Raw genomic sequence first — 24,391 nt, forward strand, 5'->3', positions numbered from 1 at the left:
ATGAAGCACAAAGAGTTGATTGATGGGTGGTTTGTCCAATGAGAGAGCTGGATTCACATCCCCTGTTTACTATTTATATTTCAGGAGAGTTTATGGTTTTAGAGATCAGATTTTTGAAGGACATTATTACTTTTTGATTTAACATTACAGTTAACACGAAAATGTTATATATTTGTGTTAGATATTAATGGTATATAAAGGGATGAGGATACATCAGCCAGTGTCTTTAAGGGATTGCTAGGGCTAGTTGTTGTAGCAATGTAAACTATTAAAACCAATAAAAGTCTGACTCTACAGTATTTGCACCATGCACTCCAGAAAGTACAGAGAGTGATTTATTTATTTAATTTGTTTAAAGAAGGTAATAATAGCTTTTGATATAATATTAATTATATAATTATTAATATTTCAATTAATAATTAATAATTTCAATATTTTATCTGTCATTCATGTTACTAAATCAACTGTTCGATTTAATGTTTTATTTTTATAATTTAGTTGAATAACTGAATAACCGAGCAGAATCCAATGAAAAGAAGATTCATCTGAAAAGTAGGCTAATTTACATAATAGTCTATTAAAAGAGCGAAGATATGTCATAATGGCAACACTGTGAATGCAAAATGTTATGATTTTACTTAATTAACCTATGGTTTAATGAAAAATGTCCAACAAATGGAAATAAATAGTACATAAACCCCCAATAATTACAACAAATATTTAATTTTAAAATAAAAACACTAGTAGCAACATGCAACTTGGGGTCATGTGCAGTTCTCTGTCATCTTACCCGATTTGATCTCTTTACTTCAAAATAAAAACTTTTACTTTCGCTCCACAAACCCAAAAGCATTGATTTGTCCACATATCCCTAATAAAAAAAATAAAAAAAAATAAACACACAATAAAAGTCACAGATCACAAATTTCCAGAGACACAAAATAAAAAATAGCTAGCAATTCATCAAAAGTGTTGAGATGAAATTTTGCGCTAGTTCTGCTGGACATCAACCAGGAATAGCCTGGTGCTCGAAGTGTTCAAATAGCCTATACTGTATATCACTCTCCACTTCCTCCACCTGCTGCCCAGACACCTGTCTCACTGCTCTGACAAAATGAACGAATATCACCTCACAGCACTGGAGAAATGAGAGGTGTCTCATACATGCAGACCTCACACATGCTCTAAATTGTAACATATTTCCATTAGTGTACGCTACAGGGGGTTGGCAATTATTAATGACAGCAAGCTGTTAACGCGTCAATTGCATGCCAATTCAATATTTTCCTTATCGCCAGCTTTAAGTAGAAGGAAAGCAGGATGCTGTGCGTCACAATGCGCGCTGGCAAAAGTGTGTTTCATCCAACGTCACTGCATTAGACGCGACGAACCTCCAACACTTGGCACACATTCCTTCAGTTTTTCAGATGCCCATCATCTCTGCAGGCGCAATAACGCTCTTCAGCAGGCAGTTTGGACACAAGGCGCACTGACCACTCACAGTTTGGAAAACTAACTGCTGCAAATGTCTTAAATACACTGGTTTATCATGTCGTAGCGACATCAGAGTGAGTCACTCACTGGAATAAGCATAGCAACAGATTGATTTATCACCTTTGACAACGGACAACTACGATGGATACCACGTTGGACCCCCTTTCAACGTCTCTTCTCTACGACGAGGAAGATGGAAACGAAACCTCTACCAATCTATTTGAGCAGCCGGACTGGCAGGTGGCACTATGGGCGATTGCATACTCGTTGATCGTAATTGTGTCCTTCATTGGCAATGTCACTGTTATTTGGATCATTCTGGCACATAAACGCATGAGGACAGTGACCAACTACTTCATTGTAAACCTCGCCTTTTCTGATGCATCTATGGCATCTTTTAACACCGTCTTTAATTTCGTGTACGCTTTGCACAATGACTGGTATTTTGGTTTGGGATACTGTAAATTTCAAAACTTCTTCCCAATAACAGCAATGTTCTCAAGTATTTATTCAATGGCGGCTATTGCTGTTGACAGGTAAGCGGACAACAAAGCACTTAATTGAAAATCACTGCCTTTATTTTACTACACTAAAATGTATACATTGTAATTAATAATCTTTTTAGTTCTTTTTAACTTTACCATAACATGTTCCCACAGATTAAGATAATTAATCATCATACATGACATAACCATGTCATAAAACAGTTACAGCTTGTAAATTCCCCAAAGCATACATGATCTGTTACCCTTCCTATGGCAGCTGTTTTTTTTGTTTTGTTTTTTTTTTTAATTATTTTTGCTGGTCATGTATTAAGAACTCTAAAGAACTCTAAATACATCATCTGGCTGACATATAAGCTTCTATATGTGCTCCATCTACCACAGACGGTCAAAAGTAGGCTATATTTTACTATTAAAATAAATCTGAAAAGCCTATTAATTCTGGCCCCCTTTTATGATAAATAACTAATTTGTCATAGTAAGTGTCTGTAGCAATTGTCATGGTTATCTTAAAAGTGTTTTGAAAATCGTTTATTTACTCATGCAAGTTAATGCAAATTGGTGAAATGATTAGGAAACTTCAGTTTAAATGAGAACATGTGCGCATGTAGTTTGCGCGCGCGACGTCCACGAACATGTCAAATATGCAAATGCAAATCCATTTACTGCGCGCAAATCAATTCCAGTTGACCTGGTAACTCGTGCACAAAATGTCTAGGGGACACTTCACGCGGAGTCTGTATCGCTTTCCACATTTTGTGTTCTGATGATATAAGAGTCTGATTTAGTGACATTATGCATGCAGTAGTAAATTCCGTCCAAAAAGCGCTGTGATGCACTGAATGGCAATAGAAAGGAGAGTCAACAAACTTGTATTGGCAACCTTTTCAATTTTTTTTATTCATAGTAGGCTATATATCATATTTATGGTAGCCTACGATTTAAAGGTATAAGTTCATTGTCATTTTGACTCTGTTGGCTGAAATCCCCAGATATATGGCTATAATCCACCCTCTGAAGCCCAGGCTCTCCTCCACTACTACTAAAGTTGTGATCGGGGTCATCTGGACTGTGGCTCTTTCACTGGCCTTTCCTCAGTGTTATTACGCCAGCACAAAGTTCTACTTCCCTCGGACTGTTTGTATGGTGGAATGGCCTGACGATTATGGAGGAAAACATCAGCTCTCGTAAGAAAAAGAGACGACAAATGTATCCTTTTCTGTATGATTCAAAGTATTTTCTCAATTTTTGCTGACAGGTAAATTGTTAATAAATTCACTTGAATAAGCAGTAATAACTATGTTTGAGAGAACATGTTAGAAAAAATATGAGGTGAAACATTGAGAGTAATTTTGCACTTATCAACGATTTTAATCCCCATCAAAGTTATTATAAAATAATTATTAGTATTATGAGAGTAGTAGATTTTTACCTAAATGTTAATTTATGTAGATTTGATGAATTGATGCTTAATCTCACTAGGTATCAGATTGCTGTGATTGTCCTGATCTACTTGCTCCCTCTGCTGGTGATGTTGGTGACCTACAGCCTAGTGGGAAGGAGGCTGTGGGGCAGCGAGATCCCTGGAGAAGGATCAAACCACTACCAGAACCAGATGCAGGCGAAACGCAAGGTCAGTGATGCTAGTATTTACTAATATCATTTTTTTTTATTCCAGTTTCTCCAGTCAATTAAACAAAGCCATGCACCTACATGCACATTCAGATGAAGGCCGTTTTCATGTTTTGACTCTATACTGTCGTGGCCATGCACCTACATGCATATTCAGATGAAGGCCGTTTTCATGTTTTGACTCTATACTGTCGTGGCCATGCACCTACATGCATATTCAGATGAAGGCAGTTTTCATGTTTCGACTCTAAATAGATACAGTCGTGGCAAAAAATATTGTCCCCCTTGGAAAATATGATCAAAGAAGGCTGTGAAAATTGATCTGCATTGTTAATCCTTTTGATCTTTTATTTTAAAAATTCACAAAAATGTTACCTTTCTTTGGATAATAAGAATTTTAAATTGGGGGAAATATCATTATGAAATAAATGTTTTTCTCTAATACACATTGGCCACAATTAATGGCACCCTTTTATTAAATACTTTTTGAAACCTCCATTTGCCAGTTTAACAGCTCTACATTTTCTCCTATAATGCCTGATGAGATTAGAGAACACCTGACAAGAGATCAGAGATCATTCCTTCATCCAGAATTACTCCAGACCCTTTAGATTCCCAGCTCCATGTTGGTGCTTCTCCTCTTCAGTTCACTCCTCTCATTTTCTATCGGGTTCAGGTCAGAGGACTGGAATGGCTATAGCAGAAGCTTGGTTTTGTGCTCAGTGTCCCATTTCTGTGTTGTTTTTGAGGTTTGTGTTTGGGTTATTGTACAGTTGGAAGATCCTAACATGGCCCATTATAAGAGTCAGTGACTTACTGATTTTTTTATCTGTTGGTATTTGATAGAATGCATGATGTATTTGATAGGACCTATAGCAGAAATATAGGACCACAACATCAAAAACACAGCAGTATATTTCATTGTACACATGGTGTACTTTTTATCTCTGTGTTCACCAAACCTATCTTGAGTGTTTGCTGCTAAGAAGCTCATTTTTGATTTCATTGGATGAGCTAGGATAATTTTTCTTGTAAACCTCCTAAACAACATGTGGTGATGTAGGTTCTGTTTGACAATTTTTTAAAGGTTTTCTGAACCTGAGATTCAACTATTTTCTGCAATTCTCCAGCTGTGGTCCTTGGAGAGTCTTTAGGCACTCAAACTGACCTCCTCACCATGCATTAGGACGATATAGACACATGTCCTCTTCCAGGCAGATTCGTAACATTTTCTGTTTATTGGAAATTCTTAATCATTGCCCTGATGGTGGAAATGGGAATTTTTACTGCTCTAGCTCTTTTCTTAAAGCCACTTCACCAATTTGTGAAGCTCAATTATCTTTTGCTGCACATCAGAAATATATATTTTTTCTCATTGTGATGGATAATTAAGGGAATTTGGGCTTTGTTTTCCCTCCTCTTTATATTTCTGTGAAACAGGTAGTCATGGCTGGATAATTTAATGTTTATAATCATGCAGGAGTGCTCAAAACTGTGAATATGAACGGGAACATACTTCAGAGATATTTTACTCATAGGAATTTCTAGGGGTGCCAATAATTGTGTCCAATGAGTATCTGAGAAAAACATTTCATAAAGGTATTCCCTTCCATTTTAAATTATTATTATCTAATGAAAGGATACATTTTTGTTAATTTTTTTTAAATAAAAAATCAAACGGATTAACAATGCAGATGAATTTTCACAGCCTTCTTTGATCATATTTACCAAGGGGGCCAATATTTTTGGCCCAACTGTACATATCCTTGGTTGCTACATTTAGAAAAAGTGTATTGTCATGACCAAATGTAGTTAAGTTCCATAAAATCTTAAATAATTGATGGTAAAACCTTTTTTCTGGCAGAACAGGAAATTGTTTTTGTTTTTTTCATTGCTTTCACAATTTTCTTTTTTGTGTCCTTTATAATAGCAAGCCTCTCCAGAGAGATATTTCATAGGTGTCAGCAGAAGGCAAAAAAGTTTCATACCATTTTTACAATTAAATAAAGGTTGTGAAGATGATGATAGTGGTGGTGACGACCTTTGCGATATGTTGGCTTCCATACCACATCTACTTCATCCTGGGGAGCTTCAACAGGGACATATACAAGCAGCACTACATCCAGCAGGTCTATTTGTCCATCTTCTGGCTGGCCATGAGTTCCACTATGTACAACCCCATCATTTACTGCTGCCTAAACCAAAGGTAAATGCACACTACATCTGAAGATGGAGAAAAGAAATTAGATGTAAAGACATTAACATGGATATTGAGTACAGTATTTGCATGAATGTCAGTTAACCTAGAACAGTGGTCCCTAAAGTTTTCAATCCCAATCCCGATCCCTAATTTCAATCAGTATTTATTATTCAAGAAATCCCATTCTTAATGCACAGGAGGTTTATGTCTAGCATATGCTGTCCTTCTTTAGATTCCGTTCAGGTTTTCGCAAAGCGTTCCAGTGGTGCCCCTTCATCAAGGTTTCTGAGGAGGACAACATGGAACTGCAGCACATGAGAACCTTCCACATGAGACGCAGTTATTGCACTGGGACCACCAGCGTTGTGGTCCGTAATCATGTCAACGAACCAGAAGACACCACATCCAAACTAATCAAGACCTGAATCTAAAATATTTAGTGATGAGGGTGAAAAAGACGGCTGTTGGCTATTCTTATAATCAAGCATGGCCATACTTGACTATAATACCTCACAACAGAATTAGATTTTCCTTCCTATTGTTCTCTATTCAGTGGGCTTTACGAGTATTCATCTACTCCTATGGCATAAGCACCAAACCTTTTTTGTTTCTGTGTTGCTACTTGAAGTACTAGTCCTAGTATGTATATAGATCAGTTCATTTTATATATGATGTATACACTGCTTTTCAAAGGTTGGGGTCAGAAAGATTTTTCTTTTTAAAATAAGAAATGAATACATTCAGAAACAATGCATGAACTAGATAAAAAATGACAATAAAGACATTTCTAATTTTACAAAAAATATTTCAACCTAATCTTTTGAACTTTCTATTCATCAAATAATCCTTAAAAATGTATCAGTTTCCATAAAAATAATAAGCAATGTTACTAGAGCAGCAAATCCATATTAGAGTGATTTCTGAAGGACTGGAGTAATTAATTTTTTTTTCTAATTGATTAAATAAATGCATATAAAAAATATTACTGACCCTAAATTCATGCACCACCATAGAGCAATGGATGTTTAATGGTGTAAATATTGGTTACATTTCAAGTGGCATTTCTAAATGTTAAAACAACTGCAAAATCAGCATTAAACTGGTCAGAGCATCTGTACCCTAGGTCAAGAGTATGGATTGCTTGAGATATATACAGTTAAGTGTAAGCAGGACGATGACTGTTGGGTTGAATTGACAGCACTGGAAAAAGAGTGACAAAATTAGGTGGGAAATCTGTGTTGCCTAATTATCTATAGTGATCGAAGACATTATGGCCTGGTTTCACAGACAGGGCTTAGACTACGCCAGGATTAAGCCATAGTTCAGTTAGGACACTTAAGTAATTTTTGTAACTGTGCCTTAGAAAAAAGAAAAAAAAAACATTACTGGTGTGCATCTTGAGACAAAACAAAAGCAATGACATATTTTAAGATCAATCAGTGCAAGTTTCTTTCAGTTGAAACAGCTCAAATTTACATTTTAGTCTGGGACTAGGATTAAGCCTTGTCTGTAAAACAGGGGGAATGTATATAGGCAAGCTACAACATAAACACAACCAAACACTTGTAATGGAATTGTCCATAGACAAGCAAACTTACATTTCAGTGATACTCAATGTTTACAGCATGTATTATCTTTAATATACATCTGCATGTAATGTACACACATGTTTTAATGATTAAAGATAATTGAGTAATATTGCATAAGTTTTAGCCCTGAGATATTTCATTTCAAAGTCATTAATATCTGTTACAACATCTAACAAATTCTAAAATGCTGTATGTTTTCCATATAAAGATGATTTTGTTTGTTATCCTGTCACATATAATGGCAATGGGTGATACACATTTCATATTTTTTTTGATTTTGTTGGTGAAATGTTATATTTCTTTTGTAAGATTGTCTAGCATCTGTTTAATTGTATGATCGTTCTGTGCTGAAATCTAAGTAAAGGCTACTGCAGTGTTTTGTCAAATACAAAAATGCTAAATGGAACAGAGTGGTTGGGATGTACCCCAATAAAGCAACCCAGGTATGTACAGAAAAAGAAAAGAAAAAAAAAGCCTTTTTTTAATCTTTATTTATTTGTGATTTTCTTGTGTGTGAAATGCCCTATATAGTATAAGTGTGTAAATAAAAATACTTCAAGAAAGTAAAAAAATGTATAGTAACCAGCATTTTCACTGTAACAATAAGAAATATTTAGCATGTGTAGCAGATTTGCCCATTCTGATCAGGAAAATCAACTTTCAATACATTCATTCAAGATATATATATATATATATATATATATATATATATATATATAGGAATTTATTTTACTGCACAATTACCACATAGGATGTAAATTCTGAACAAAAAATGCTAAGGTGCTTGGGCAACCGCAAAAGACACCACAGAACACAAATTGAGTTGATCAAAATATTTTTATGTTTTTTTCCTATAGGTTTTTCCAGGAACAACTATTTATATTGTACAACTATGAAATAGTACAAAATCAGTGGATGTTAGACCTCGGTTACCAAATAAGGCATGCATTCATCAAAAGATCTCTGAACCACTACACAGATTCACTCACATCAACTACACAGGATCACCCACAAATAACCAGCCAGGGCACACAGAAGGATATTTACTGGGAATCAATTCCGATAACCCAAGTATCTGCATACACACACAGCAAAAAGCTGACAAAAGCAATACGCATGATACAATTTGCTAAATTCTGCAGGAATTAGGGGGTAAGATTATTTCAGAGAAAGTGGATATGAAAGGCAATCGTTTTCCTGTCCTTGTTCATTTGTACGGCAACCAGTATAACAGGCTTGAATTTCACAGGAAGGCAGCTATGACTGCGAGACTGAACTTGCATGTCGTCGTCACTTAAACCGTGACCAATGAGGGTGCTGTTATGGTAAGCAAATGCTCCTCAAATGTTGTGCAATATCCACACCACAAACTGCCACAGACAAATGACAATATGCAGAGGTTTGGGAATTAGCTTACCATAATCACAACTCAATTCTTCCCCTCAGGTATCCAATCCTGTTAGGTCTACCATCAAATATAAAAATAAAATAAATAATATCTCCATTTACTTGGGCAAATATCTTAACTTTAATGTTTGTTTTTGTGCTTACATTTCTTCCTTTTTTCCAATATACATCCATAAATATTTTAACAACAGTTTATTATTATTATTCTTGAACAGTTTAACATATAGTTTGGGTCGACTTAGACAGACCAACCCCTAATAACATACAAAGACATATACTGAGAAAGGCTGACAGGAACTTTTGAAGTGAAATACAGAGTGAAGGGGTTAAATCACAGAAGAATGTGCCGGATCGTGGAGGATGAGAGCAGAGTCACAGCTGCGAATGGAAATGTATACGCTCTGAGAGAGCCAGAGAAGGAGCTGAGGGCTTGTTTGGCGCAGGATTCAGCTCTTTTGTTCTTGCTGGCGGAGGCGGCACCCAACAGCAGTGATCAAGGCGGCACCTTTCCCGCTTCCATCTTCTGAGAGAAGGAAGTTGACGTTGCAGTTGGGGGCAAGCTCCTTCACAGTCTGATGCATTATTGGTGAGAAACTGAAGAGAAGAATGAGGCATAGGTCAGGTACCACATTTACACCCATCAATTGGAAATAAGTACTGTACCTACATCACAAAAGCGATTAAAAATACATTCATTCTGCATGTACTTACTGTGGATGGAGCTTATACAGAGTCCCATCCACACCAACGGTGATATCCAGATGGTCCAGACCACGGTTCTCTCTGATTTTGTCTACAACAGCAGCCATTCCTGCTCCACAGATCTGAGCCGCCCGGTGAGAAACAGCTCCACACACTGCCTTGACAATGATACTGTCATCACATGTGCTGTCCAGGCCCAGGTGCTGCAGAATAGACCTGACCTGCAGTAGCGCCAGACGGTCACTAGAGGGAAGATACGACATTTCAGGCCATGGCCATTAAGCAGTTTGAAATGTTTCTAAACAGAATGTGTTTTAGCATTTCAGTATGTCTGGTTTTCATGATGAAATGTAGCAATGGAATCTGAGGAACCCCTGCAGTACCTCTCAATTTGTGACAGGAACTTGGTTTCGAAGATACCCCTGGTCTTCAGGGTCTCAGAGATCTGTCCTCTGAAGAGGAAGCCACGCTTTGTCAAGTCGATCAAGATGTTCCGTACAATCTCACCCAGATACATGCCACTGCACATCTTCTCATACCTAAAAGATAAAAAATAATAATAATAATAATAATAATAATTTAGATCTTAAATATGCCAAAGCATTATAAAAAATATTAATATTGTACACTTTCAAAATGTATGGGCTGATTGATTTTTTATTTATTTTAAAAGCAGTATTTTATGGAAACCATAATGATGCATCTATTTAAAAAATAAAAAATACAGAAACTATAAATAGTATTATTGTGAAATATTGCAATTTAAAAGAATATGCAGCAACACTATAAATATTTACCGCATCTGCATTTATATTCTTAAATTATGGTACAAATAGTAGACTCCTCATCGGACCAATTCTTCCAGATTAGCTTTCTTATGTTAGATCAGTTTATTTTCAAAACATGTTTTCTTTTCCTCACACTCGACCGGGTAAACACTGCTCACTTTTGTTTGCCGGCATTGAGGGAGAGATCATCCACAGCATTATCATACTGAGTCCTGATGTCATCCAGGCAGCCATTATCTCCAAATGCTCCCCACTCCATGTTCACACACATCCTGCCCTCCACTCCATCGACCGTCTCAATGTTTCGCATTTCCTCCATGTAGCAGGCATTGCTACCCGTTCCTAAAAGCACACATAGCATTTCCTCTTAACTCAGATGTTTATAACACTCTATAAAATGTAGAGTTACAATTGTATTATTTGTTGTCACATTTAATATACTGAATAATATTTGATAATACATTGTATTGTATTTACCTGCAATTAACCCAACCTCACATGTGGGTTCCTCATATGCACAGGTCATCATTGTACCCACTGTGTCATTCACTATGGCTACAACGTCCAAATCAAACTCCTGTACATAATATACCATACACACACACACAAGGGAACATCACACGTGGATCAAGATTTAAAAATGTATTACTCTATCAAATCTTGTATTTGTGACAATATGCCATAACTCACCTCTCTTCTTTTGATCGCATCTCTCAGGAGGCCGACAACATCTTCTCCTTCACAGTCTGTGGCTTTAAAGCCCTTTGTCCAATTTACCAGAATTCCCTGTAGCCATCAAAGCATGAAAAGTCATCAGGATTTTATTCAATAGTTGAGCAAATGAAACTGAAAGAGCAAACAAGCAGCTCACCGCATCCAGACTAGTTTGTCTGCAGGGGAAGGAAAAGGTAAAGCCCAGAGGCAGACGGGTGTTCTTCATCCCCATATAGTCCAGGAAGTCAGATATGCAGTGCACAATGTGATCAAATAGCTGCAGGTGGTGTGGAACAGAAATTAATATCATTTAGTAATGAAATGTTGCCTTTATTTAGAGATAAAAAATTTGTTATAAAGCATTAAGTAGGCATTAATGAAAAAACAGCAAAATGTGAATAATGTGAAATAGCATTACAATTTAATAATAGTTTAATTAAATTAAAAATTGCAGCCATTACTCCAACTCCAACTTCATTTATAAGGCACCTAAGAAAACAACTAAGTTGACAGAAGTGCTTTACACTAATAATATAATAATTACCGGAGTTTTGAGTGTCAGATGATACACACAACTATATAAAAGATGCTTTTTGAGTAAGTCTTGTCTTTTAATAAGGTGCAAATATGACCACGCACCTCCTCTCCGGTTCCTTGCATTACTTCAATGGGAATGGCATAGATTTTATTGTGCATCTCCACAGTTCGTTTCTTGCCACTGCGAATCTTTACCAAAAGCACCCTGAAGTTTGTACCTCCCAGATCCAGAGCCAAAAAGTCACCATTTTCTATATAAAAGAGAAAATATAGGAACACATAGAAGTCATGAATCATGCATCATACAAAAATGTATTTAATAATGCCAAATTTATAATTTAGGATAAGAACGAGAGGACAGCATAAAGTTACGGTACCGTCATTTCATTGTATTGCTCTATTTGTGAAGTTAGAAGGTTTTGAATTCTCAACACATTTGTTCAATATTGACATTCATTCGATGGTGAAAACACATCTGCATGCACTTTTCTTAACTGAACTGCATATTAAAACCCTTCACCTTAAATCACAATCAGGGATAAAATACAATGTCACGTGTCTGAACTGAGTAAGCCTGGGATTATACTATGATGCAATTCAACAGGGATAAAGAAAATTTAATTTACTCGTAGCAGAGGAGCAAGTGGATTTTAGACAAGATGCATGAATGCATTTTGATGTAATTATGACACTGCATGTTTTTTTTTCCTTGCAGTGAAGGAAAGGCAGATTATATCTGGGTTATCACTGCATATCTAGAATTCTTGTAATTTGCTTGCCTATTTTTAGGAAAATAAACTGTATTGCTGTAGATCTTTCACCTGTTCCATCCGGGGTGCTCCGCACATAGGTGGGCAGCATCTTGACGGTGGCTATGCTTTGGGTATTCTTGCTCAATCCATTCTGGATCTCAGTTTTCATTCTCTTTTTCACCTCCAGCAGTTGTTCTTTGGTCAGGCGGAACTCTGCCAGAGTCTCGGCAATCTGACGTGTCTGATCGGCCAATCGTGAAGCCCAGGCTGTGACCATTGCAGCTCCTTTGCCACTTCCGCTCTCAGAGAGCAAGAAGCGAACGTCAGACTCCGGCACAAGACGACGTACAGTTTTGTGCAACCGGCGGGAATACCTGGCAGAAACAGGCAGATGTGGATTTAAATGTCTGTGTGTCATGCGTGTCTTCCAGCCAGTTCTGTCAAACCTTTACAATTAATCCAGAACGCGACAGCAATATTAATTTTTATTGAACCTAAAATAATACAGGAAACACATCTGTTTATCAATTTGCACTGGCTACCAATAGCTGCTTGCATTAAATTCAAGGCATTGTTGTTTGCCTACAAAACCACCACTGGCTCTACACCCCTTTACCTAATTCAGACTCATGTGCCCTCTAGAAGCTTGCGTTCTGCAAGTGAACGTCGCTTGATTGTGCCATCCCAAAGAAGCACAAGTCACTTTTAAGGACTTTTAAATTAAATGTTCCCTCCCAACTCAATCCGAGCAGCTCAGTCCTCAGCCACCTTCAAGAATCAGCTTAAAACACAGCTCTTCCATCTTTATTTGACCCTCTAACCTTTAGCACTCACTATTCTGATTCTATTCTTTAAAAAAAATAAATTTCTAATCTTTTTGTATTCTATTTTCTTTTTATTTATTATACAATTATAAAAAAGACCTCTAACACTAGCTTGCTCTATTATTTTTCTATTCTATCTGTTTTCTTTTTATTTATTATAGCCTATTGTTTAAAAGTCCTTGCTAGTACTGTGTTTAAGCTAACTGAGACTTGTTATAGCACTTATATATCATTGCTCTTTTGTTGTTTATGATTCCAATGACTAAATGTAATGTGTATTACTGGTGGGGAATTTTGACCGACTCTTTCTGTAGGTTACATATTGGGTAAAATGATTCATTCAGGAACACAGCAGCAAGTGATTTTCTTTATGAGTGAGTCAATGAATCAATTCAACCGATTCGTGTTCAGGAATGAAACATTTGTGTTCCATGGATTCGGCCATTTGTGGAACGATACGCGGAGCAAATACACAGAAATAACCAACAACGTGTCTAAAACGTAAGTTACACAATGTTCATTTCTCCAGTATTTAATTACTGAAATGCCTACATAGGCCCTGAAACTGTGAAATGGTTTACTGGTTGTCAGACGTTTATGCGTTCTGTAACTTGTTTACATTTTTAACGTGAGCGTCGCGTTTTTATGAATCTGCGGCGCGAGAGGAACGGTGAAGGAAAACAATGAAAAAGCGTTCTGTGTGAACGGCCACTTTGAACACAGAGAGTGATTCATCAGAATCGAGTATTCCAAAGCGTCATGTGATCTAATGTCAAGCAAAGCATTATTTGGAGTTTTTGTATGGCTTTTGTATAAAAAGAAGTTTAACTGATGTCCATCTTATTACCATTAATATTAAATGCAACTGAAAGACAGTGTTCTTGCGCAACATACTGTCCTTGTGTTGACGTATCTCATTCGCAGCATCTCTCAAGTTTCACTGAGTAATACTATGCCTTTCAGGTTTATTTAAAGGCTTCCTCTCTATTCTGACATTCAAAGAGCCATGTAAACTCTTGTGAATAAGTGACGTGAATAGCATATAATTTGATGTTTCAGTTTATTGATCTGCTTCTTTAATCTTTCAACTAATCCCTCTGTGACCTTGTAACATTTAATTTATTGTCCAGATAAGGTCAGTGAGTAGTGTGTCACAACAAATAGATGTGCAGCTGCTCAGCAACCTACTCAGTGTTTATTAATAGAACTCGCCTTTGTCTGAAGAGCCCTCAAGAGGGTTCAGCGCTCACCCGGGGGTCACATGCACCTGCAGATGTGTTCCTTAAACCCTCTGTGATGACTTACTAAGCATGCTGGGTATATCATCATATTACTGATAAGTCCTGTTTTAGTCTGATTTGATGATCTTAATGTTATACTCACTGTGGATGCATCTTGTAGAGGGAGCCATCGATGCCCACTGTGGTGCGGAGGCGCGGGGTGTTCTTATTGTCCTTAAGACGTGTAAGGATTGCACCCAGAGTAGCAGCAATTAGATTTGCAGAGCGAAAAGAGACAATAGCGCAAACATGCTGCACAGCAATGCAGTCATCTTTAGATGGCTCTACACCCAAGCGTGTCAAAATCTCTTCGGCTTTGCTAAGTCCTTCTTTGCTCCTAAAAAAAGGGGTTGTAAGGTTAAAATGTAATGATTTTTTGCCACAAAGGACCATTTATATCACCCCCCCCCCCACCCTCAAAAAAGTAAAATGTGCTTACCTTCAGACCATCCAAGATAATTTAGTTTCTTCATTAGAACAGTTTTGGAGAAATTTAGCAATACCGCACTGCTCACCGCTGTATCACCTTCAGTGAATGGGTGCCGTCAGAATGACAGTTCAAACAGCTGATAAAAACATCTAAATAATCCACAACATGTTTCTAGTCCATCAATCAATGTCTTGTGAAGTGAAACGCTGCATGTAACAAACAAATGAAACTGTAAAAAACACCTTAATAATAGATTTGTTTTCTTTTCAAAAGCGTTAACTGATGAATTGTTAAATGATGGAGCCGTGTGGATTACTTGTGGATTACAGCGATGTTTTTATATTAGCTTTTTTGACTCTCATTCTGATGACACCCATTCACTGCAAATGATCCATGGGTCAGGAAGTAATGTAATGCTACATTTCTCCAAATCTGTTCAGATGAAGAAACTCGTGGATGGCCTGAACTATTTGGGGGTGAACTATTTCTTTAATTTCAGCCCACTAGTGACAGTGATTACATTTTTCAAATTAGAAATAAGTAAATTTTTTAAATGAAAGTTGGATAATAATTTCTAAAAATAAATAAATAAATAAATGTTGTTTATAAACTCAACACTTAAACAGATAAAACTCAAATTACGTTGTATTTTAGAATGTTTTAATATACCTTAAAATGCTGTAAATGACAGAATTGAACTATTTTTTTTATTATTGCATTAATAATGACTGTAATTAAACAAACGACAGCTCACTTCTCAATTGCAGAAACATGCTTGGTTTCGATTTTTCCTTTTGTAAGCAGCTCTGGGGTGATGCGGCCCTCAAACAGCAGCCCTTCCTTAGCCATCTTGACCAAAATCAGCCTCACCAGCTCACCCATGTACATCCCACTGACCATCTTCTCAAACCTGAAAACAGCCCAAACTCACCTTTACCTCTTCAAATGTTATGATAATTTAGGCTGATTGAGAGCTAATTGAGAGCTTTTAAAGTTTTTGTGACTTACAACTGCTTGCCGGGGTTGGGGGACCCGCGATCAATCTCCCTGTCAAACTCAGTTCGGATATCCTCCAATGTGCCGTCATCTCCAAATGCCCCCCATTCAGTATTGATACACATCCTCCCTTCATCTCCCTCCACCAGATCAATGTGTCTGAGCTCCTCCATGTAACAAGCATTAGTGCCGGTACCTGAGGGATCACAGCAGCATAAGCCATGGCAGATGTTCAAGAATCCAGAAGCTTTAATTGAGCATATCAAGTATATTTGTGGTATTCAACATTCATTTGTACACTGAGGGAAGTTAATGTTACAATGTTGCTTTGAGGAAATTTATTTAAATGTTAATTTATGTGATTCAAATGGGCATTACAGCTTTACAATTCTGATTTAAACTCATTTGATGTCCATTGACAAAATATATAAAACAAACAGATTTTTTACCAATAATAATGCCGACTTCACAGCGCTGGTCATCAAAGCCGCAGGTCATCATAGTTCCCACAGTGTCGTTGACGACAGCCATGATATCTGCATCATAGTCCTGGAAGTGAATCATTACACCTTTACTTCCTCAGTAAGAAGTCAAAAATGAATATCCACCTGTATACCATTCATAAAATAAGGGATTATTTTCTCCGACTCACCCCACGTTTTTTGATGGCTTTTTTTAGAAGCTTTACTACATCCATTCCCTCAACACCACTGGCCTTAAAGCGTTTCGTCCATGTTAGCAGAACAGCCTGTAAAAATACAATAGTAAAAAATATTGTCAAGTTTGTATGCATAAATTGGATCTGTGACGCAAAGTTTTAGATATAAAATGTAAATGGCATAACTTCTTAGCAAACCACATAGAATCTACTTCACCATTACCTCATCCAGTTTGGTGTGTGCACAAGGGAATGAGAACGTGAAACCCATGGGAACCTTCTTGTCTTTAATTTTTTGTTTCTCCATGAAGTCTCCAAGACATTCTGCAACATGGTCAAACAACTGCAAGAAATAATGAGACAATTAAGAAAGCTGTCTACATGATATTAAACACACAATGTTTGATAACATATATTGACTGTTCAGAAGACGTTGTTTAATATTCACTTATATACTTAATTCCACACATATTTTCAACTAAAACTGGTTGTTTATGATTTCAGGTGGACAGAGAACTGGTCATGTACCCGTGTCCCGCTGCCGTGGATGATGTCCTCTGGAGTATCGTATATTTGACTTTCCATCTGCACTGTCTGTTTCTTCTCATGAGACACTTTGACCCGCAGAATACGGAAATTAGAGCCGCCCAGATCCAGGGCAATGAAATCTCCCTTCTCTGTAAGTGAATTAAAGAAATCATCAATTTTAGAAGTATTTACTATCAAGTGTTCACAAGTTTACTTCAATGCATGAGGTGTCTAAATGATGACAGAATTCTCATTTTTAGGTGAGCTATCGCTTTAATGTATTTAAAATGATGTAACATTAAACTAGTTAGAGCCTTCCGCTTCTTGAAATTGCTTTGCTAAGCTACCTAAAGGACACTGCAGCTGTTATCCTTATGACAACATGGCAGAAACTTGACTGGGTATAGTGTACCATTCTTGTAATAGTGGTACTGCCCATTAACATTTATTTTGGTCGTGGCAAAGCGGGCTATATCAGGAATACTGTTTTTATCCGTAGCTGGACAGTGAGAGATACAGTGAGAAATAGTGAATCCTTCCCAACAGATTCTTCTGAAAACGTTTGCAGTACAATGACGATTAACAACAAGTCTGTTTGTGCCACAGATTAAACAGAGAAAGAGTAATGCCATGAGATGTTTGTGTTAGGTCAAGAATGCACTCTGTAACGGTCTTCTTTGGTTCCCGGGGCTCTTCGACGTGTCTAGATTGTCGATATTATGTGCACTGCTTGTTGCCAAGCAACACTGAAAATCAAATGCCTTTCTTTTTCTTGCTGTCTTCTGTTTCTAGGCTGGAAATGATATGTCTGGGAGTGTGAAGGTTTTTAATACTGTAAACTCAGCATCAACTTCAGGAGACTGAAAGGTCAGTTAACTGGAATTACAGGTCACTAGGTAGCAAAACTGCAACCTAAATGTATTTGAAATGTTTTATTATAACTGAATTGATCTGTAGTAGACTTAATATGTTATTTAACAACATATTAAAACCATTCATGGAAAACTTGATCATTTAAGTGAAGATGAGTACAAATATAAAAAGTAACAAAGTAAAGTGCAATTTACACAAAAAGTGACCTTGCCAAAATGAAACGATTCTCTACTCTATATCTCTAATGATCTAAAAATCACATCAAACCACAAAAAAAACTGATCCATTTGTTGAGGGCATTTTCATGTAGTGAAGCACAGACTTGCTGTACACACTCAGGCATTTTGTCATTGGGAAGTTAATAGGTCAGAGTCTATATATAGCATTTTTTATGATCTAGTGTCCAGCACTTTAGGACCAGGGAGCTGCTCTTGACAAGCTATTTTGGATTTAATGTGTGTATATTATACTGCATATTACAGTGATGGATTATTGATGTGGACACAAAATCAATTAGATGTGTCCATGTTGTTATAATCGCTTTGAAGTTTGAATAAATTTGATGGTGCAGGAGCAATAAATCTGCCATCACTACCTAGAATGAAAATGCCTTGCAGAACACATCGTAGTAGGAAAGCTAACAAAGTGCAGTCAGCTTTCACATGCCAATCTGACTGGGATTACAGCTCATATAATCTGTGATGTAACCCAATAAGTGGATGCTGCAGGACGTGTAGAAAGGCATGAGCACATGTCAGAGAAGCTTTCAATGTGTTGTGGTGTGGGCAAAATTGGTTCAGTATTGTGAGCATTCAGTAGATTCACCCCATTCTGTTCTTTGGTAAAATGTGCATTGTAAATATATTTGGTGGCAGGTGAATGTTATCATTTCACAAGTCATTTAAAATAATCGAACCAGATGCCTTTAGGTTTCAGATGTAACCATTATTTAACCTTGATTCAAATTCTTGGGAAATGAATAAAACGTGCAGAACTGAATATGCATTTTAAAAATGGATTAAACAAACAAACAGTTAAAATTAAAATTCAGATTGCCAGCACTTTTTGTTATGGTAAATCTACACCTCAGGCAATACTGGTTAAACCAGTTTTCTCCTCAGTTTACAAACAGCCTTTAATAAACACCTTCTAAGGTTGCAACCTTATGAAATACAAAGGTATGTCCGAGGGCATTCATTGAAGACATTTTTTCAAATTTAAGAATCTCATTTTGACTCAGAAAACAGTTTACTTATTGTTCTTTCTTTTGTCAGACCATTTAAAAGAAGTACAATGAAGAAAGCTGATATTTCTTTTTGAAACTGATTTGCCCTGATGGACAGAACTGCAGACTCATTTCTATACACAGGATATTCCTTTCTGGGATACTTCCAAAGCTAGCTCTTGTAATCATTTAAGGATTTTGTCACCAGATAAATGTCTTTATTTATAAGGCATTTATACACGATTTGCAGCCATAAAAATGATAAGCTCACCTGATCCATCAGGAATGGACCTTACAAAGGTGGGCAGCATCTTGATGGTAGCTGTCGGGTTAGTGTCTCGTCCCAGTCCATTCTCCATTTCCCTTTTGAAGCGGGCCATGATGTCGCGCAGAGTCTCGTCAGAGAACCGCATGGCGTACAAGTATTTGTCAATCTACACAAATTGAGACACAATAATATACATTGTGCATTTGCCCCCATATTTCTAAAGCACACAGGTGTTTGTTAGTAATCAGTATTGATGAACATGATGAATGTGGTCAAGTCATTGCCTCAGTTGTTAGGTCAATGTGACCTTGAAATATATGGCCCACGGCCTAGACTATGCAGACATATGAGAAATCTATGGGCAAGACCGTTTAAAAACACAAATTATATTCATCTGGCAAATGGCTAGGGGAAGATGTTTCACTGAAGTCTAATGCAACAAAAGTGAATTAATACTGCAAACATAAGCACCTGCTCTTGCATATGCCGACTCATGATTTAGTCTTTATTGTGAGCACATGAGAGATTTAGGCTGGAATCTGTGTCTGATGGTTTACTTTAGCATGCAAAGTGCTGTTCTTTACCTGCTGGTGTTGGTGATAAACTTGTTGTTTTTAAGTATGATGCAAATATGCAATATACAGATTAATAAAGATATATACTAGGATATCTTTATTTATTATGCTACACAAATATATTTACATTATATTATTAATTATATATTTATTATATTCGTGAACTTTATTTTTAGTCATTTAAATGCAAATTATTTTTCAATCCGATATAGTTCTGTACATAGAATAGTCTTCCAAACTGCAGGCAAATGTATATATTTTTTTTTTTTTTACAAATGTCACACATGTAAAGGACAGTATATGCCAATGAATTCTCTATTTACTGTATGACCTTTCTGCATTAAGATTACTACAATATTTTTCAAGTTGCTTAATTTGGTTTGCTAAAAACACTAGGAGAGTGTGTAAAATGGGTAATTGTGTAACCAGCATGAGTAACATCCAACATCTTCATAATACATGAGAGCAGTGGTAAAGCTGCCATAACTGTCTAAATGAGGGTCTGGAGAATGATGGCTTTATCTTTAAATATGCTAAGGGCACTGATATATTCTTCTGTCTGTGTGATTTGTTTGCAAAGGCTATGTCATACATGCTATGCTTCAGCACTATTTAAACGCTTATTCACAAACTTACTGTCACATTAGCAACGAATAACTTTTATAATCAAATTATATGTATGACATCTATGGGTCATAAAACTCTTATCAGAAATGATGCAGGTGCGCAACTGAATCACACAGGATTTAATTTGCCTTACATGTTGTTATAGTAACCATGTTACACAATACAACTACTGCTTTTTACTCTGAAGGGGAATTGGGCTTCTGCACAACAGTATTGTTGTTGTTGTTAACTAAAACTATTAAAAATTGTCAATTGAAATAAAACTGAAAAACATAAAATATTAGATTAAAAAAAAACTCATTAGAAATGTTGCTTTGGCAATGAACTGAAATAAGTCTAATTACTACTTAATAAATAAAAACAAATTCAAGTTAAATGAAAATATAAAAACAAACTAATAAAAAGACTAAAACACATACAATTACTAAAACTAAAATTAAAATATACAAATAAAAGCTCATTAAAAATATAATTAAGTACTATAATAGTACATTATAATAATACTAAAATAACATTCATGTGGAAATTAATGAGACCTATAAAATGTCTGACTTGTATTCAAACCATGATGACTTCTTGATGCACATAGCCAGAGTAACTGGCACATATGCAAATTTACATAAAAAAAAATCTGGTTAATTAATTTTGTGCAAATGTTTTCAAATTAGTACAATATAATAATTGAGCGCAATATAAGGTAATACGGATTTTAGTTCATGTATTTACTTTATTACAGATTATTAAAAAAGGGATTTTCAGTGTTAATCAAATTTCCTAAAATATTACATTTAAACCATTTATGTATCAAAATCTTAATGTGTATCAAAATCTTAATGTGGGGGAAGTCGTGGCCTAATGGTTAGAGGGTTGGACTCCCAATCGAAGGGTTGTGAGTTCTAGTCTCGGGTGGGGGGTAGTGCATGAACAGCTCTCTCTCCACCTTCGATACCACGACTTAGGTGCCCTTGAGCAAGGCATCTAACCCCCAACTGTTCCCCGGGTGCCGCAGCATAAATGGTTGCCCACTGCTCCGGGTGTGTGCTCACAGTGTGTGTGTGTTCACTGCTCTGTGTGTGTGCATATCGGATGGGTTAAATGCAGAGCACAAATTCTGATTATGTGTCACCATACTTGGCTGAATGTCACTTCACTTCTTTTATATTAAGAGTATTTATCAAATATTTCTTGGTACTTTGTACTGGTTAAGTTAAAACTATTGAGTAATCACATTTAAAAAGGTATTTTAAAATCAAGTTTTTTTATGGGCTAACACAGTTAAAATATGATAACACAGTTAAAATATGAAGACTGCAAATTCTCAAAGCGAGACACACAGGCATGTGCATACACGCAGTCCTGCTCTGTTTACACATCTTTTCCTCGCTCTACAGTTGAATTAAACACGGTCAAAACTCTCTGGCAAAGTCACGTTAGTCAGCTGTGGAAACCTGACACTCTTCCTGCAGGGGGAGGGGGTGTTGATGCTCACGACCACCTTCCCCCACTCAGAGACGTACTCTCAGATAAGCACGTTCACTCATTTAAAAAAAATCGCTCCTCTCCTCATGGCAGCTCCATGATGCCCCACATCCTGCTTTCAAGGACATTGCAGCGTGAACCCAACAAGCTATGGCGACGACATTGTGTCGTCATTTACAAGGGTATATCTCGTCCCATAGACATATAAATACCTCGTCCTCTCTATTATTATGGTCCTCTCATCCTCGTCGTCGCACATCGTGTGACGTAGAAGCTGCAGATGGAGGGACGTGAGATGATGCTAATCTAAAATGCAGGCCTGTGTCACCTGTTGTCATGGGTCTGGATAAGCTCACAAACGCTCGCAAGGCCACATTTGCAAAGCACTAATTAAAGGCAAATAATGAAACTCACCTTTTTGACCTGGTCATCCTTCAGTTCAGTGAAGAAGTAGGCCAGAAGCTGTGCCGCTATCATCCTGCTTCACCTCGTTGGTGAAAACACAACAGAAGAGAGAAGGACAAACCTTACGACCCTTTCCAGTCAGGAGGGCAAACAACTTGAGCCCAGAAGCAACGTGTGTTTACTGTAAAACGAGAATCCAGCACGTAGGGGTGTTCCCTCTCGGCACTACCGCAATGTCTGACTTTCCTCGGCCTAGGAAGTCAAGCTGCGATGTAATGCCCTTGCATGAGATGCAGCAGAGGCTAGGATGAGGCGCGTCTAAAGCCCTGCCCACTCACTCTGCACCCATTGGCTGAGCTTGATGGGCAGGCTTGTGAGGCAGAGCACAGCTGACAGCCGCCCCCCTCCTCCAGCTCTCCTTCTTGCTTCTTCTCTTCAGATCCCCCCTCCTTCTTCCATTCTATCCACTCTGTCATATTCAGTGTTCCTTCTTCCTCATTCTCATCCACGTTGAGGGAAAGAAAAAGGGGATTCACCTAAGAGGCACGTAGTGCACGTCCTCAATGCGTCACATACCCAGAGCCATGCCGCTTGAGTTCTTAAAAGTGGTTAGGTTGGTAGATTTGGGCGGAGAAGCAAAAATGCTGAGTAATGCAATAGCATAAAGTAGCCAAAGTCATATCAGCACAGAGATGCGTGTTTCCTTCTTCTACTGTTCAGCGACATGACCGTTATGTGTGACGCTGGAGGAAATAAGGAGACTTGTGACGTTATTTGAGGGTAGTCGGCAAAAGGTTGACGGAAAAAATGACATCAGGGGTCAGTCTGGAAAGGCCTGGCCTAAAATGTTCAGCTGGGGAGGTTTACATTTGAAAACAAGAGAGGATGAATATATAATACACATTGATGTTATAATACACATAATGACACACAATGCAAAGGAAATGAACTCCCTGTTTACATTATCCATGTCATTATGTGATTTAATTGTCATTTAAAATGTTCGTTACAATGACTGAGGCTGTAAAATACCCATTTTACATTACATTAAATTGTTAATTTTCTGATAAGGACAGCAACACAAAGCATTAGACAAATGTTGTAATTATGTAAAAAACAAACACTTGGTACATACTATATAAATACGTAATAAATACTGATGTAATCAGTGACCAGTCTCTCCAGGGAATGTCATGGTGGGAAACATTCAGGGTAATTGGAAAATCCGTTGAAGCGAGTGAGGTGACAGTGACACAGACCAGATGATCTTACTGTGTGTCCCCTAGCGCCAAGGACCGGTTTAATATCAGACAGTATTTTCACGGACCGGGTTTTAAGGTGTGACTGATAAATACAACAAAATAAAATGATACGACTGGCATAAAACTGTGGTATATTGTAAATATAATAATAAACATGAATCCACTGAATCCATCCTCGTAACATCGCGCCAACAACATAAAATGAATATATAATGAGCGAGTACATCATGAATCCGTTTTACAAACCATGTTTTTGTATTATCCTGAATCACTACGGTAGACTTATAATAAGTGTTTATATTCGGACTATTGTAGTCTGGGGAAGGTCGGCAACGCTGCAGAGTAGCACAGTACCTGCGTGACTCGCCGCAGATGTAAACAGAGAGAAGTAGCTCCGGCTAATATTCTTCCGCCAGACGCGAGCACCAAAAGCTACCGCTGCACAAGTGTAGGTCTCTGCACGAAAGTAATGGGAGTTACGAGATCAAGGTGTTTTTACACCATGATACTTGATTGGTTAATCTAATAGTGACGTTAGGTTTAGTGGTGGGGTTGGGTAAGGTTAATCATTTAGATTGCAAGATTCAGAAACACCCAGCAGTTTCAAAACACCCACATGGTGATATACGCCCACTTTTGCTCT

The 24,391-nt window shown here is 37.2% G+C and overlaps 2 protein-coding genes across 2 annotated transcripts; one reads left to right on the plus strand and one right to left on the minus strand.

Annotated features, from left to right (window-relative positions):
- Window positions 1-1,224: 1,224 nt before the first annotated feature.
- Window positions 1,225-6,706, plus strand: LOC113112778 (neuromedin-K receptor-like). Its single transcript, XM_026278626.1, has 5 exons — window positions 1,225-2,030; window positions 2,990-3,184; window positions 3,480-3,630; window positions 5,639-5,835; window positions 6,062-6,706. The coding sequence occupies exons 1-5, from the start codon at window positions 1,636-1,638 to the stop codon at window positions 6,252-6,254; spliced, it is 1,131 nt and encodes a 376-aa protein (XP_026134411.1). The 5' UTR covers window positions 1,225-1,635; the 3' UTR covers window positions 6,255-6,706.
- A 1,530-nt stretch (window positions 6,707-8,236) lies between these two features.
- On the minus strand, window positions 8,237-22,805 carry LOC113112776 (hexokinase-1-like). The gene is made up of 18 exons (XM_026278624.1): window positions 22,496-22,805; window positions 19,404-19,566; window positions 17,035-17,183; window positions 16,730-16,849; window positions 16,501-16,596; window positions 16,298-16,397; window positions 15,861-16,044; window positions 15,607-15,762; window positions 14,526-14,759; window positions 12,388-12,692; window positions 11,669-11,817; window positions 11,187-11,306; window positions 11,006-11,101; window positions 10,793-10,892; window positions 10,474-10,657; window positions 9,911-10,066; window positions 9,537-9,770; window positions 8,237-9,419 (listed from the first exon to the last, which is right to left on the minus strand). The coding sequence occupies exons 1-18, from the start codon at window positions 22,556-22,558 to the stop codon at window positions 9,272-9,274; spliced, it is 2,757 nt and encodes a 918-aa protein (XP_026134409.1). The 5' UTR covers window positions 22,559-22,805; the 3' UTR covers window positions 8,237-9,271.
- Window positions 22,806-24,391: the final 1,586 nt, after the last annotated feature.

Source organism: Carassius auratus, chromosome 13, assembly GCF_003368295.1.
Source record: "Carassius auratus strain Wakin chromosome 13, ASM336829v1, whole genome shotgun sequence".
Lineage (NCBI taxonomy): Eukaryota > Metazoa > Chordata > Actinopteri > Cypriniformes > Cyprinidae > Carassius > Carassius auratus.

What these genes read in the sequence shown, in the direction of transcription:
- LOC113112778 (XM_026278626.1), top strand. Translation starts at nt 1,636, where the DNA reads ATGGATACCACGTTGGACCCCCTTTCAACGTCTCTTCTCTACGACGAG. An exon ending in GGAGGAAAACATCAGCTCTC is followed by an intron (nt 3,185 to 3,479) that starts GTAAGAAAAAGA and finishes TAATCTCACTAG; the next exon opens with GTATCAGATTGCTGTGATTG. An exon ending in TACTGCTGCCTAAACCAAAG is followed by an intron (nt 5,836 to 6,061) that starts GTAAATGCACAC and finishes GTCCTTCTTTAG; the next exon opens with ATTCCGTTCAGGTTTTCGCA.
- LOC113112776 (XM_026278624.1), bottom strand. Translation starts at nt 22,558, where the DNA reads ATGATAGCGGCACAGCTTCTGGCCTACTTCTTCACTGAACTGAAGGAT. An exon ending in AGGATGACCAGGTCAAAAAG is followed by an intron (nt 19,567 to 22,495) that starts GTGAGTTTCATT and finishes CAATTTGTGTAG; the next exon opens with ATTGACAAATACTTGTACGC. An exon ending in CTCAATGCCGGCAAACAAAA is followed by an intron (nt 10,067 to 10,473) that starts GTGAGCAGTGTT and finishes TTTATCTTTTAG; the next exon opens with GTATGAGAAGATGTGCAGTG.